Source organism: Lathamus discolor, chromosome 1 (genome assembly GCF_037157495.1).
Source record: "Lathamus discolor isolate bLatDis1 chromosome 1, bLatDis1.hap1, whole genome shotgun sequence".
Classification (NCBI taxonomy): Eukaryota; Metazoa; Chordata; class Aves; order Psittaciformes; family Psittacidae; genus Lathamus; species Lathamus discolor.
In genome coordinates this window covers 73,006,114-73,020,831 of record NC_088884.1, presented here as the reverse complement: position 1 = coordinate 73,020,831, position 14,718 = coordinate 73,006,114, and the positions used below count along the sequence as shown (strand labels likewise).

Sequence of the window (14,718 nt, the reverse complement as noted above, 5' to 3'; positions counted from 1 at the left end):
GCGCACGATGCTGAAAAGCGCTGCGGGGGTCTGCGGAGAGCAGGGGACCGGCGGGGTACGGGTGGCAAGAGGGAGGCTGCGAGGGCTCCTCAGGGCCCGGGGCGGGACGGGGTGAGCCGCACCGCGCACCGGGGCGGTCGGTCCCCTCGGGCACCGGGGCCGGGGCAGCGCCTGCAGGGCGGCGCCTGGCAGCTCCGCCGCTCGGGAGGAAACTTTCCCGCCCGCCGTCCACCATCACCGCCGCCTCCCTCGCCCAGGGGCGGCAGGTCGCCAGCCCACCCCAGCCCCTCTCCCACCTCCGCCGCCGGCCCCCTCGCCCCGCGCCTTCCCCTCACCTGGGCGAGGGCGATGGCGGCGGCCCCGGGACCCGCTCCATCGCTGCGGTGGGGAGGGAGCAGCCCGGCGGCGGTGACAGCTCCGGAGCTAGGTGAGCGCCGCCGCCACTGAGCAGGCGCGGAAGGGGCTGGAGAGCGGGCGGCCCCCGCGATGATGTGGCCCGTGATGCGCAGCAGCCGCCGCCGCCGCCACCGGGCGGCTTCGCTTCCAGTCGGAGCTGTGGTGGCGACCCAGCGCTAGAGTTGCTGGTCTGTGCTCGCTCCAGAACGTCAGCACTAGGGCATTCTCCTGCCAGCTGGCTAAAAATAGCTTCCTGAGGAACCCGGCTGATTTCAGTATTTGGGTCAGTTGGGATATTCTCTCGTTCTTGCCCGGCTGGGCTGCGTGCCCTGTGCACAGCACCGAGGGCTTTAGCATAAGTCTGCGAGTGACTCTGTAGACATCAACTGCCTGCATTAAACTAAATACAGAGGCAAGGCCTTGCTGAGTGCTTTTAATCAGTCCTCAAAACTCTTTGTCTTGAGACACACTATATCATGCATTAAAATAGTCAAGCTGGCTAAACTTGTGCATTTATTATCATTACTAGCATTATTTAGAATCATATCACAGAATGGTTTGCATTGGAAGGGACCTTAACAATCATGTAGTTCCATGGTCAGGGACACCTTCCACTAGACCAGGTTGCTCAAATCCCTGTCAAACCTGGCTTTGAAAAATGCTAGGAATGGGGCATCTTCTTGCACATCTTCTAATGTTTTTAACCTGTGCTTAAATCTCTGCTTTTCCACACATACCCACAGCATCTAGCTCCACGGTAGGCCAACACTTGGTGACTTGCCCAAGCTGCTTTTGTCTATAGAAAGGAAAAAAGATGCTGTAGAGTTGGCTGCTGTCACCATCAGTGAAATGCTGAAACCCCAGTTCTCTTTTCTTCCTCCTTCCCTCTGAGGAGATCTCTGAGATTCTATGGCTGGGGCCAAAACAATCTGCACTACTGTAGTGAAATACACAGCATCATCTTGAACTCTTGGGTCAGTACGGCACTGAATGAATGAAGGAGCCCAAACCTTTGCACCATTAATTCAGTGGTAGATGCTGCCTCAAGTCTGCATTTGTTGGGAATTTGGGCTATGGGTGCTGTTGTCCCCTGCCCTTGTGGCAGCCACACATATCCATGCTTCAGGTGTGCTCACACGTGGATATGTAGTTTGGCCACCCTGTAAATCAGATACAGCTCATATCCACTGATGCTGCCGGCGGGTTAGACTGTACAGCTGCGGTTTGGGAACAGCACCTGAGGGCGCTATTTCTGGCTTTTCCAATTCCTTGCCTGGTGCTCTTGGGCAATCATTTCCTCAGTCCGCATTACAGGTTCGTAGATGGTGTTATGTCACACCCTCTACCGAAATAACATAATACCCATGGGTGAAACAGATTGTTTGAGGTTTACACGCTGTTACTCTAGGCTGTGTGCAGATTCAGCAAGAGTTGGGTTTGTGGCCAAAAGTCCTTGAGATCTTTCAGGCTAGAGACAGGAGTTTTCTTTCAGCTAGAAACAGGAGTTTTTCAGAAAAATCGAAATCCTGGAGCACCATTGAGTAGAAAGGTGCAGACAGGGTTGAAAATTTGGTGGAATGGACTTGGTACAGCCCAAGGAAGGTGATCCCAAGGGAAGGTGACACAGGACACTGTTTTGAGACAGGCTGGTGGGAAAACAGCAGGGTAGGCTCTTGCTTGAGGCCCTGCAGAAGGTTTCCTCTGTATTCCGAGAATCACAGAATGGTTTGGGTGGGAAGGGACCTTAACGCTCATCCAGTTCCAACCCCCTGCCATGGGCAGGGACACCTTCCCCTAGACCAGGTTGCTCCAAGCCCTGTCCAGCCCGCTTTGAACACTGCCAGGGATGGGGCAGCCACAGCTGCTCTGGGCTTTGGATGTGTTCCATCTATTCCAGTGTCTCACCAACCTCATGGTGAAGAATTTCTTCCTAATGTCAAACCTTGTATTTGTTAAATCTGAGATACTGGGATCTGGTTTTTTGCTTGTTCCCTTGTGTTCTGCCCTGACGGCATACAAACACCGCCCACCTGGTTACTACTTTTTCTCTTGTTTTCAGCTTGGACTTCCCATCTCGTCTCATATCAAGCGTTCAGTTCTCTTTTCACAGTTTCACATTAGAAACAGGGGCAGGAACTGGAGAGCAAATCCTGAGCAACAGGGTGCTCGGTGTCAGCTGAACTTGGCGGTTATGCAAGCTGCTTTTCCAAGAGATAACTGAAATTCCCTCAGGGCCTGACATTTCATTTTAGGTGCGTTTGTCAAATTCTGACAGTGAAAACGGGGAGGTTTTCAAAGAGGAGCAGGCAGCTGGCAGCCATTCAGGCACCGCTGCCTGCTTGAAGCTTGGTTTCATGTCTCCTCCGGGCGATGAGATGGAGTTTTCATGCCAAATCGTTCCGTGAAGATTTTAAACCTCCCCTTTTTGTCTTTGTACCGTGAATTGTCTTCCTTTCTGCATTATTAACCCCGTATTTACATGAGTGTAGGTGTCTGTGCGGGTTACCGGGCACGGTTAGGGAGCCCCGGTAAAGCCGTGAAGCCCCATACGAGCCGCTAAACCCTCGCCGCGGCCTTGGGGCGGCTTTGCTCCTCCCGCCCTCCAGAGGGCAGTGCGGGGCGGGCCCAGGGCCCGGCTCGGTTTCCGGTTGTGTCGGGGCATGGCGGGGGCTGGCGGTGCGGCTGCCTCCCGGGAGCTGCTGGCCGTGGGGCTCCGAGGAGGTGAGCGGGCTCCGCGGCGGCGGGAGCGCGGCAGGGCCGGAAGGGGCAGCGCCGCTCTCCACGCTGAGTGGGCCACCCCGCCGGCCTCTCTGCCGGGACCGGCGCTGCGGGGCTGAGCCCCCCCCAGCCCTACACACACCGGTCGGGGAGGGTTGAGGTGTCGGCTCGGCCTGTGGGGAGCATGGGGCCTCGCCAGCGGCGGGCAGCCCGAGGAGGGGCCTTCGGAGGGGCCTTCGGAGGCGGGCGGGGTGCCGGTGCTCGCTCCCTTATGCAGCGTGTTTTGAAGGAGCGCCCCTTTCCCAGGCAGTGCCGCTGCGGTACGAAGTGAATACAGCGGAAAAGCACGTTAAATGAGTATCCGCAGTAGTAACAGCATTCCTGTGAGGATAAAGAACTGTTATAAGGAGATAAACTTTCGTTTTATTTAACGATAGTAGGGCATTGGCTCAGTAGACGGTATAAGAACTTGTCTAATGTAGCGTTTCTCCTACGTAGTTTGGCTTTTACGGCGCTACTCTCGGAAACAGTTAATTTGGGTCATCAGCACCACTGTTCTGGCCTGATTTCATTGATTGCCACCCCAGTCACACACGTGAGGGAAGGGGTTTAAATCAGTGTAAGTAGCACATGTTAGATGCTACCTCACTGTGTTTGCTGTGGGGTGTTACAGGTAGTTTATCTGTGCATTAGTAACCGTCACTAAATAAATCTTGACAAAGGCTTTAAAAACACTTAAAGCCCATATGAAGTGACCTTCAGGGTCAGGCCAGTGGTCTGCATAGCTCAGTGTTCTTTCTTCTAAGAACTGCAATAGCAGATGATAGTTGCAGAGGACTTAATAGAATCTCCAAATGATTTGGGTTGGAAGGGACCTTAAAGGTCATCCAGTTCCAGCCCCACCTTCCATGGGCAGGGGCACCTTCCACTAGACCAGGTTGCTCACAGCCCCATCCAGCCTGGCCTTGTTAAACTTGTCAGTTCAAGCACCGTGTACTCGTTGTTCTTGCAACTGCCTTGTGTGTGCACCTGAAGGGGAGGGATGATAGGGGGTATATTCCTGCTTAGTCCTTGCAGTGCCTCATTATAACTCTGCTGCCTTGAATTTTTCTAATCCCATGTTGAACCTGCAGATCAGTAGTGAGCCTCACAATTAAAATGTGACATTTGTGATTGATGAATGTGAACATTCAAATACTCATTTGTTTCCAGGGCTAGAAGAAACTTTGTTGATCAGATCAAAATGCAGCAGCAAGGAGGCCACAGGCTTACAGACAGTGAGGATGCCAAGGAGTAGCCGTAAGTACAGGGGTATGATCACTTCCCCAACCCTGCGGGCCGCACCGTTTCTTTCTTGCTGTTTATGTCTTGGGAAATTGAATACTGTTTAAATTAATGTAATTTAAACATCTTTAATATGGCAGGCAGCTAGAAATTGCAGTTGAAATGGAATCTGTTTAACTGCTTGTATTTCTGAGGTATAACTGTATAAACTAATGTGCATCTGTTTGTTTATATACATGTGATAATTATTTCTTTTTCAGTTTTGGACCGAGTACAGAGCTTTTTACCACAGATGGCCTACGCAAATGATGAGCTAAGAAGAAAAATGGTTACAGCACCAGCTCATCAGTTTGATATTGAAAATCTAGACGGCGCAACAGAAAAAGTTATAGAAATGGTAAATACTCACTATAATTTTATTTCATAAAATTTCATGTGATTAAAATAATTATCTGATCTTAGAATGGGCTGATTTGATAGACAAGGCCAAGTCTTTACTATTTTAGTCCACGATCTGCAAATTCAAAACATAGATACAGCTTATTTTGGTTTAAATTTACTACTTGGTTTTCACATTTGCAGAATTTAATGACTGAGGATGAAGTAGTTTAAGATGAAAACAAGACAACATTTGGATCAACAATTCTGTATCAAAATTATGTCACAAATTTATTCTAAATGTCCTGTAGGTGATTTTAGAAACTGGACAAGGTAAGAAGGACTAGTAAGGCATATCAGAAGGCTTTATTATAAGTGTAATAACTGGCTTTCAGCTGTGCTTTGTAGGTGTTTTTAGGACTCACTATAGATATTGGGTTTAGAAAAGCTGTTAGTGCTGTGATCCTTTATGGCTGGTATTTGTCATACTTACTTACATTTACATCAATATTTTTTTTCTGTTTTTAACTGAAGTGTTACAGCCACAAGCTCATGTAAGAAAATCTTAATATGAAGGTGATGTGATATGTGCATGTCCCAGACATGTCTTCAGGCTTGCAGACCCACAAGATAAAAAGGCAGAAACAGGCAGCTGTCAGAACAATTTGTTGGCCACGGGTTGGATTCAGAGTTCCTGTAGGTTGTATCCAGCCTACATGCAGTAGGTTGCCCAGTGCTGGTATATGCTGAAGAAATGGCCTTGTATTTGCTGAAGGGCAATATAAATTATAATTTAAATATTTAGGAATCTGATAATGATACTTGCCATAATCCTAGGAGAACTCAGAAGTCAGTCTAATTGTGGTTGTGGTTTTCTTATGGTAATAGTCTTTTCTATGTGTTTGCTTTATGTTTTACTCAAATGATTGAAGCGATATAGAAGTGTATAATGTGCTAACTAAGGTCTTTGCTAACTAAGGTCTTTTTCCTCAGAATGTGGCTGTAGTTGAACTGAGCGATTCTGATACAGATGAAGAGATATTAACTTCAGAAGATGACTCAGAATCTGAGGATGACTATATAGCTGGCGAAGTGACTATAGACAACATAAAGTTTCCTAAACAAAAAGGAGAAAAAGGCAAAATAGAAATTCTGGACAGCAAAGTGAACAAGTAAATCTATTTTATTTTATAAAAATAAAATAAATTTTATAAAAATAAAATAAATTAACCAAACCAAACTCACCGAAAACCCCAAATCATGTTTCTTACTTTTGAAGACTTGCCCCTTAAAAGACACCTTGTTTCCTGATGTAGCATCCCTCAGGATCATGTGAAATGCTGTAGTTTACATGGTGGACAATTTAGGATCCACTCATGACTGAGACAGGCTGGATTTCTAAAGAATTAAGTACGGTTTTATTCATCGAGCGACATGGAAGTTAATGTCATAGCAGATAAGACTAAGAAAGCAGCACTTAGAACTAGTTAAGTTAAAATTATTCTGTTGCTTTGTTGAAGAAAGATTGTTGGAGGAAGATTTTTGTAGTGTGCTGGAAGAGGTTTTTGCTTCAAGGGCAGGGAAGAGTTAACTAAGAAGAAAGCTTCGTTTTTTGTATCCCATGTCCTGTGAAGTGTTATGCACAATGCTTCAATATTAAACAATTTCTTGAAGTGCAATAGAGGTATGTTTACATTGTGTTCACGGGAGTGACTGTTGAACAATGAAGCAACAGCTGAGTATTTCAAGATGAGCTGGCATGGGTAAGGACAGCCATGGCTCTAAAGAGAGGTGAGCAAAGGATTACTTACATTTTCTGCCTGCACTGAAGTCCCTGTCATTATAGGTAGGCTACCAGCTCATATCTGGAACATTTGTGGCTGTAGTGCAGATACCCTCAGTACTTAAGCGGTCAAGTCTGCTGCTGTGGTATTAAAATTGCTTTAAGCTACGCTTTTTGTCTCCCACTTTCCCTGCCACATTTCTGTCCTCTCCATTTTATTAACAATTGTCACTGCCAGAAGAACAAAAAGCTATATTTTCAGCTGGCCTATACTTAGGTTAGCTTGAAACAGTTGTGAAAACTAGAATCAGTGAAATTATGTCTCATTCATACTTACCTCTGATTGATCAAATAGTTATTTGGGCTGTTGTATTTACAACATGAAACAGGTTGCATTTCAGAAGTATCTGTTGTGCTCCTGAATGTCATTGTTTGTTTCTCAAAGGAACTTTTTATCCTCTACACCATTAAATTTTTCTATATTGTATTTCCTCAAATGTTAAACTTGATGTCATGACATGAAACCTGCAGTTATTTAGAGAATTTACTTTGAATCCCATACTTAAAGCTATAGTTTTAATATCTGTTTCTGTATTATTTGTAATAAGAAATAACAAGGATTCTGGTCTTTCTTTCACAATGTGACTTAAAAATAGAAGAGCGGCTTGATTTACTGGGATTAACTGATTAAACCAGAAAATGTTATAAGTGAAGAAAGGATGGGAATCAGAGAATGGGACTGCTACTTTAAATGGCAAGCCCACAGATCAGGATAAGCTTTGAGTGAAGTTGCACTCCTAGAAGGGCAAGTGGTCTTAGTATGCTTAGTTTGCTAGGTGAGGTCTCTATGGAAAATTTCCTTCAACCTGAGGAAGCTTGAAAGCCAACATCTTAACTCAGTTATTTTACAAGGGATTTTGTAGACAGAAAAAAATCCCAAACAAACCCACAAAAATTGTGAAGCACAAAATAATAATCATGCTGTAAGAATCAGTGGTAAGAGTCCATGTGAACAGACAAAGTGATTTTAATCTGTTAATGTAACCACCTTTCAAATTGCAGGCAGAATCACACATTCCATATCAACAAGAAGATAGAAAATATTTTCAGTAACTTGAGCTTGATATGCATAGTTTAACACCAATGTTGAACTCTGTATGTACTATACAAAGATCAGAGTAAGTGCACTTTCTTGCATTGATTTATGTCTTGTGGCACAAAGGTTTTCTGTAGTGCTGAAGAATCCCAGAGCAGAACGTTCAGCTGCTACTGTAAAACTTAAACTCATTATCACAGAAACGGCATAATCAGTGTATTTTAGTTCAAAATAAACCTGGTAAGTAAGGATTTAAATGATTGTGTAAATATGTTCACACAAATAAGAAGTAGGCATGTAAGAATTCATTCTTCAGTTGGACTTTAAAAAATAAACTAAACCGTGTACTTGGTATTTGGGGGGGTATTGCACTAACGACTGCTGCTGCGTAATTTAAATAACTTCAGGTTAGTTTCCAAATGCTTTATCTGTCAGTGAGACTAAAATTTGGGCTTGATCTATAGAAACTTATCCATGGAATGGGTTTTACTTTGTTTTTAGTTACAGCGCTGCAGAAGGCCTATCCTAGGCATGGTATTAAGTGTTTCTTTAAGATTCAAGCTCTGCTGAATGTTTACTTGCCAGGTGAAGCTGTTACTTTAATATTCCACAGTGATGGCCTTGGTTCTGAGATATTCATGAAGAGCTTCTTCACCTATACAAGCACAATATTCACCAGTTAGCATAGCAGCTGAATGAGAGAATGTTGTCAGTCACTGTAACATTATTAAGAAAAATAATAAAATGCTTTAGCCAGTGTAAGAGTCCTTATGGAACAATGGAAACTCATTGACTTACCCTCCCACTCAGATCTACAGAACTGGTTTGACAAGAAGAGGCCAAATCCAACAGATGTGGAAAGAACAAGGAGCTGGAATTTAACAAGCAGCCACCTGGGTGGGACTGAAGCAGCGGTGGTCTCTAGATAGCCACTGGGGGCTCATAGTTGAATTTATGAACTTCGGTTTGCCTATGTTACAGTTTCTGGGTAGAGAAGCTGTGTAGAAATTGGTAGTCTTTCTTTTCCTGCTACTGTTACTCATTTTGGTTTCAGAAAATGTGATACTTGCTAGAGATTCTAAAGGCAAAAATCTGTTGCGTCACTCAACATTTTTTGTTGTTTTTCTTTGCTGTGAGGCCTGATCTGTCCAGACTTGTAAAGTTTCATTGAAAGACGAAACTTCACTTGTTTTAAAGCTGGTGTTGAAAAGATTTTTTAAAATGAATCTTTCTTCAGGGCTGTTGGCAAATTTTGATAACATTTTAAGGCATAAAAGTTTCCCTGTGGATTTAGAAATTAAGAAGAGAAAGCTGAAATAGCATTCATTCTGAGGAAAAGGAAAGATTTTGGCCAATACCTTTGCTGCTTGGCAGTATTTTGTAATCTGTACGCAGCTCTGGACAACCTGTAATATGAATGCTCTGAGAGGAGTTGGAGAGGAATATTCTGTGTGCTGTAGCATTGGACAGATGTACAGGGAGGGCTGAACAAGAGGCATTGAGGCAGAATATTGTAAGGATGGGAGAGGATTACTGTAGTTGGAGGAATGTAGGAGATGCAGGAAGTGTATCTGTAGCTCACATTTTATTAGGTGGACTCTACACAGGTAAGAGGTGGGGGAGGGAGAGAACAACTTACCTAAATCTTTCCCAAAGCCAGACTGCTTAAATCCACCAAATGGGGCTGCCACATCAGTTTTGTTGTATGTGTTAATAAAAACTGTTCCAGCTTCTAGCTTTTCGCTGATGTAGAGAGCTTTGCTTATGTCTTTTGTGAAAACTCCTGAAGCTAAGCCATATTCTGTGCTGTTTGCCCGGCGCAGCACTCCATCAACATCCCTGTGAGGGAAAGAAATGACTGAATTGCAACTAGGCAAAATAAGTGTTACCAACCTCCCACTTTCAGTGTCATTGAAGCTTTTCTCATGCTCAGTCTTCTCCAGTTATCTTTTCTAAAGACAACTTATTAAGGACTAATCAATGTTTTAACATGACAGATCCACAGAAACTCATACGCTTGCTTCAAACTTGTAAAGCTCACAACCTCGCGTGTGACTGGTTCAGAAATGTCACTAAGAAATGTCAAAGTTGTAGTACACGTACCAACTCTGCTCAGCTACAGTACAGTTTAGGCATTAGAGCAATACAAAACCACTTGGGAAGCTGACCTTGGCTTTGAATCAGTTTATGAATCAGTTTGCTAAAATTTTGTCCTGTGTTACAACTTAATGGAGAATGCTGAAACTTGGACTTCCATCAAGCCACAACTTTCCAGGCCATGTTCAGAGTGCTATTTTCTATTTGCATCTCATCTCCATGCATAATTTATGGATGTGATGGGTTATCTGTGTGGCTGGTTCTTAACTGCATTATCAAACTATAGAAAATTAAACCTGGTGGAAATAGTTACATCAAGTTTCTATATGGGGTTTTAATCTTGTGTGTAAAATAATTCCTAAGATTTGGAACAAACGCTATTGAAACTGACAGTCTACAAAGTACACAGAGGGATTTTCATTTGCAACAGTAATGTGCCAGTGTTACACAATGCACAACAATGCTAATGTAGTCTTTTGTGACAGAGAAAAATAAGTGATTCCACTGTAAAAAACACACATTTTAATTTGATCAAGCTGCTGCAATTACCACATCAGTGTCAGTAAAAAGGTTTCACTGAATACTAGGCTTATTTAAGAACTGGCAAATAACAATTGCATTCTATGCTGTCACACACTGCTAACAGCATCATTTCTATATTGATGTGGAGCAGGATACCCCCTACTACAGAGGGTATTTCCTCAGAATTTAGCTGGAAGCTGATCTAGGGACCCAGGCTGGTGTTAACAAGATTTAACAAAATTGTACTATGTATGCTATCATTTCTACACTTAGGGTGAAAATGAGAACGTTTGTAACAGTAGCCAGAGGAAAACATACCCATTTTTAAATTTAGAGATCACCATCACAGGACCAAAGGACTCCTCCTGGGCAATATACATATGGTCTTCAACATCTGTGAATACAGTGGGTTCCATGAAGAAACCTAAACAGAGGACAGAGCATCATTCAAGCATGGCGAAAACGCTTCCCAGTTTCTACTGTCCAGGCAACCTCTTTTCCATACTTTGAGCTCATAGATAAGTTGAGACTTCAAACAGAAAATATCAAGACTGATGCGAATCACGTATGAATGCGTGTGTGTAAGCACCAGAGAAACAGCAGAAAAAGGGTGAAAGAATGGCCTGTATTGATCAGAGCAACAACTGTTCCCTGCCAGGCCAGAAGGTCTGTGTGCCACAGCCCAGGTGACTCCTAAGGTGAAGACCATACATTCTGACAGCAAGAAGACAAGGTTACAGCATGCTACAGACGCCACTGATTTTCTTGTTAGACTATGGCCATTAAGATCTGTATATTCCAAACAAGGAAAAATAGATGATGGGCAACAATTTTGCCTATGACTTGTAGATGCTCAAGCAAAGAAAGTTCTGAGGCAAAGGACCTGTCCAAAAGCTAGCACATCATTGACAATCACAAACTGACCTGGTGTTATATCCTGGTCATCTACATCTTGGTGAGTGAGTGTATTCCAATCTGAGTGGGCAAAATCGACTCCAGAGATTCTATATAAATGCTGCCCCCTTCCATAGGACTTCCCATTTAGTTTCGTTACACTGATTTTGTGTAGTTATGCATCTCCACTTTCATTTTATTTAGGGATGCAAGTGTTGTTTTCAAATTCTGATGCAAATGTTTGATAGAGAGCAGATGTCCATGACAAAACTGTGCTTTCTTGCCTGTCCACTAAACTTACCATACGTATTATCTATATAGCAAAAAGGGGGTTTGATAATAATACCTTATACAAACTCTGCTAGCAGTTTCCTCAGTCAGCTTTAGTGTTAGTGTGATATAAATTGATATGGCACTTGAAAGTTCAAGGATGTAGCAAAAAAACCCTCAGTGCCTCACAAAAAAAACCCACCAGGAATAGAGGAGGAAAAGGTTCTTGTACAGACTAGATTCTGATTCAATTTCATATGTTATGCTTCAGTTGCAGAGCTTCTCTTAATATGAGACCTGAAAACCCTGTTCTCAAGTGGTATCTTGGGCTTACCTGGTACTGTTCCCATGATATTGCTACTTCACATAATGCAGCAGAGACAATCATGATGGCTTTTGTTTCAAGTGTAGAAGTTCCAAACACCTCTGAACAGTATTTTACCTGGTCTATGAACTTGTCTTCCTCCATACACTAGAGTGGCTCCTTCTTTTACTCCAATTTCACAATACTGCAGCAGCTTCTCCAAATGTGCCTTGTGATTTTGTGGACCATGATCTGTGGACCTATCAAGTGGGTCACCAATTTTCATCTTTTTTATTTCTTCCACCTATGGGTTACCCAATTAAAATGAAGTTACACAACACAGCAAATAGTTGTTAAAATGACCAGTGATCGAGGATGCTTTGGGTTTTGTGCTGTGAAGGTGGGCTCTAAGAAAGGGCTGGATTCTTAAAAGATGGAATGCTCCTCCCTTTCTAAAATGAGGGTTTGTCTTATGTTTGATGATGTTCTGAAAGTTTTGGATGCTGTTTTCATGTATTCATTCTCTTCTGCTATTAAGATAGGCATGTAAAACGTTAGGTTTTACCAGTGGTAAATGAGTTATGATAGCGATTTCCTGTTCTTGAGCTAAATAAATGAATTCCCCATCAGTACAGTGCATTTTCAGTAATGACCTTCATTTTATTGTAGCTGTGCCTTTTTTTTTTTAAGCTTCACAGCAGCCTTCAATCACATTGACCTATGTTCAGTAATTATATTTATCTTACTTTCATAGTCAAATATGAAATATCACCAGAGGTGCAGTATCTATTTCAGTGTGCATTACTGATGAAAATATCTCCCATCAGTGCCTTCCTTTTAACCTGTAAGAAGTTCCTGAGGAGCATTACCTATCACAAGCAATAATGAGAAATTAAATAACTGAAAATAAGAATAAATGCTTATTATTATTAATGAAAGAATAAGTGTCTATGATAGTGGAACTTTGTGCCATGATAAATTATCTGCTTAAACTTTAGTCCTTCAATAACTTACCACTTTGCTCACAAATTCATCATGGATTGATTCTTCCACAAACAGCCTGCCAGCTGCAATGCAGTTTTCTCCTTTGTTGAAATATACTGCTCCCATACCCTGATCAGGGAAAAAAGCATTAGTATTTATATGCATCCTTTTGTTCAGTCTCCCTTTCATTCTGTTCCCTTGGGTTACATTCTGTGTTTGTGACCCTCAAAGCATAATGTTTTATGTAAAGGGACATCAACAATGGATCAACCAGACTAATCTTGGAACTGGCAAAGACACTTCTACAGAAACAAATGTCCCAGGATGAACCCATTAGCATTGCTCTTTTCATTTCCATCAGCATTCCACAGAATCACCTGCTGCAGCATCACAGAGAAGAGGACTGGCAGCACCACCAGAGAATATAAAACTGCTAATCCATGGGGTCATACTGCTTGTGTTGAAAATCACATGGGGTCATACTGCTTGTGTTGAAAATCACATGTATCTGGGTGAACATTACCTAACTCTATTTCAAGAATGTGAATTCAGACCCCATGCAGTTTGTTCCTTTTTATTTATCAAGATCTGATAGCTGACATTGCTCTTCCAGGGAGTAGGAAGGTAAGGGAAAGAAAAGCAGGACAAATGAAATTCCTGAAAAATAGTTTTCTGGCAGCTGCAAAGGCATAAGGTTAATTTGGCTAGTGAAAATACTTTCCAGCTATACTTTGTTTTGTTGTATTTTCTAATGTATGTTTCTTGTAGTACTGATCCCTACCTTTTTGGTGCAGTATGAACAGTTTTACTGTGATGCATAAATAAAATCCTGCAGAAAAAGAGTCTGTTTTCTGACAGATTGCATGATTTTTCATGCAAGGGCTCCCTACAGCAGTTTTTGGCAAGAAGACTATTGCAATACTGTGCGGATGCATCACAAAGGCTTTGAATATATTTTCCTTCAAAGTAATGTTACCATTTTTACAGCTCTGTCAAGTTCACAGTCACTGAATATGATCAATGGTGATTTGCCACCAAGTTCAAGAGAAACTTTCTTCAGATTAGTGGCTGCACTGTAAAAAATAGAAATAATTATATAAAAAACCCATCCTTTTAATCATACCTAGTGAAAATGTATAAACCTCTATTTTCCAATAGTAGAATTCTACATAAATGTAAACAGCCATAAATAATTACACTTTTCTATTACTTCTACATGCACAATATTGCTAATAAGATACTTCAGAACTAGATTGAGCAGTGTGTATTTATTAATCTTTCGGTGAGAGTACCTCTTCATAATCTGTTTACCAGTTGGTGTTGAACCAGTGAATCCAACTTTGCGAACATCAGGATGTTCAGACAGGTGCTGTCCCACTAAACCACCTGTTGGGGTGAGGAAAGGGGTTTAAATGGACAGTACTAGATATCTTTACTACAGCGGCAGCACTGGAACACAGAAAGAGCTATCAATACGTCAGTCAAGTACAATATCACATCCTTATTTATATTTATAGCTTTATTCATATGACTATGAAAAATCTCACTTTTGTTAACTTGGAACACGTTAGTGTCTCCAAATTCCCCCATCTGCCTGGACTGAAGAACTTCTTTCTTAATATTCCACTGTCGGTGGAATAATCTAATTTGTAATCTAATAACAGAGCCTACCACATAGTTACTTTGTCACCTTTCTTAAGGAAAGAGGAAAACTGTGTCATCAGGTAACATGGTTTGGACCATTATTAACCTGTAGTCCATCTTACCAGCTTGCTGTAGGTCTCACAGTCACATTTAAATACTTTCATGTGATGATAAGATTAAGAGAAAAAAATGAAGTTTTAGAATCAAATGAAACATGTTTCTCTGTAATACATTATTTTTCAGAGTGTTCATGCTATTCATGTGAACTTGTACAGGGTGTAGGAGGCTGACAGCTCTTACCACTAGCTAGAGCCAACTGACAAACTAGTATTTCCCATTCTGTTCTGG

At 42.3% G+C, this 14,718-nt stretch overlaps 3 protein-coding genes across 9 annotated transcripts in view; 1 reads left to right on the top strand and 2 right to left on the bottom strand.

The window, feature by feature from the left end:
- The window catches only part of SLC41A2 (solute carrier family 41 member 2), a 53,655-nt gene extending 53,056 nt beyond the window's left edge, over positions 1 to 599 (bottom strand). For both annotated transcript variants that reach the window (XM_065679869.1, XM_065679879.1), the window contains exon 1: positions 336 to 599. The gene's annotated coding sequence lies outside the window, so the exon portion shown is untranslated. The remainder of the gene's footprint in view (positions 1 to 335) is intronic.
- Positions 600 to 3,010: 2,411 nt separating this feature from the next.
- On the top strand, positions 3,011 to 12,374 carry NOPCHAP1 (NOP protein chaperone 1). Of its 3 annotated transcripts, none has more exons than XM_065679839.1 (5): positions 3,011 to 3,117; positions 4,327 to 4,413; positions 4,659 to 4,795; positions 5,770 to 5,948; positions 10,548 to 12,374. In XM_065679839.1, the coding sequence occupies exons 1-5, from the start codon at positions 3,057 to 3,059 to the stop codon at positions 10,600 to 10,602; spliced, it is 519 nt and encodes a 172-aa protein (XP_065535911.1). In that variant the 5' UTR covers positions 3,011 to 3,056; the 3' UTR covers positions 10,603 to 12,374. The 3 variants fall into 3 exon arrangements, with proteins under 3 accessions (XP_065535911.1, XP_065535921.1, XP_065535930.1); XM_065679849.1 differs by lacking the exon at positions 10,548 to 12,374 and adding an exon at positions 8,466 to 9,406; XM_065679858.1 differs by lacking the exon at positions 10,548 to 12,374 and having other exon boundaries at positions 5,770 to 5,984.
- The window catches only part of ALDH1L2 (aldehyde dehydrogenase 1 family member L2), a 34,115-nt gene continuing 25,378 nt past the window's right edge, over positions 5,982 to 14,718 (bottom strand). For 3 of the 4 annotated variants that reach the window (XM_065679794.1, XM_065679814.1, XM_065679804.1), the window contains 6 exons: positions 14,019 to 14,112; positions 13,703 to 13,799; positions 12,757 to 12,855; positions 11,881 to 12,046; positions 10,593 to 10,698; positions 5,982 to 9,494 (listed from right to left, as the gene is read on the bottom strand). In XM_065679794.1, coding sequence (XP_065535866.1) covers positions 8,756 to 9,494; positions 10,593 to 10,698; positions 11,881 to 12,046; positions 12,757 to 12,855; positions 13,703 to 13,799; positions 14,019 to 14,112 — 1,301 coding nt within the window. In that variant the 3' untranslated portion in view covers positions 5,982 to 8,755. The remainder of the gene's footprint in view (positions 9,495 to 10,592; positions 10,699 to 11,880; positions 12,047 to 12,756; positions 12,856 to 13,702; positions 13,800 to 14,018; positions 14,113 to 14,718) is intronic. The other variant, XM_065679825.1, reaches the window with a different exon arrangement.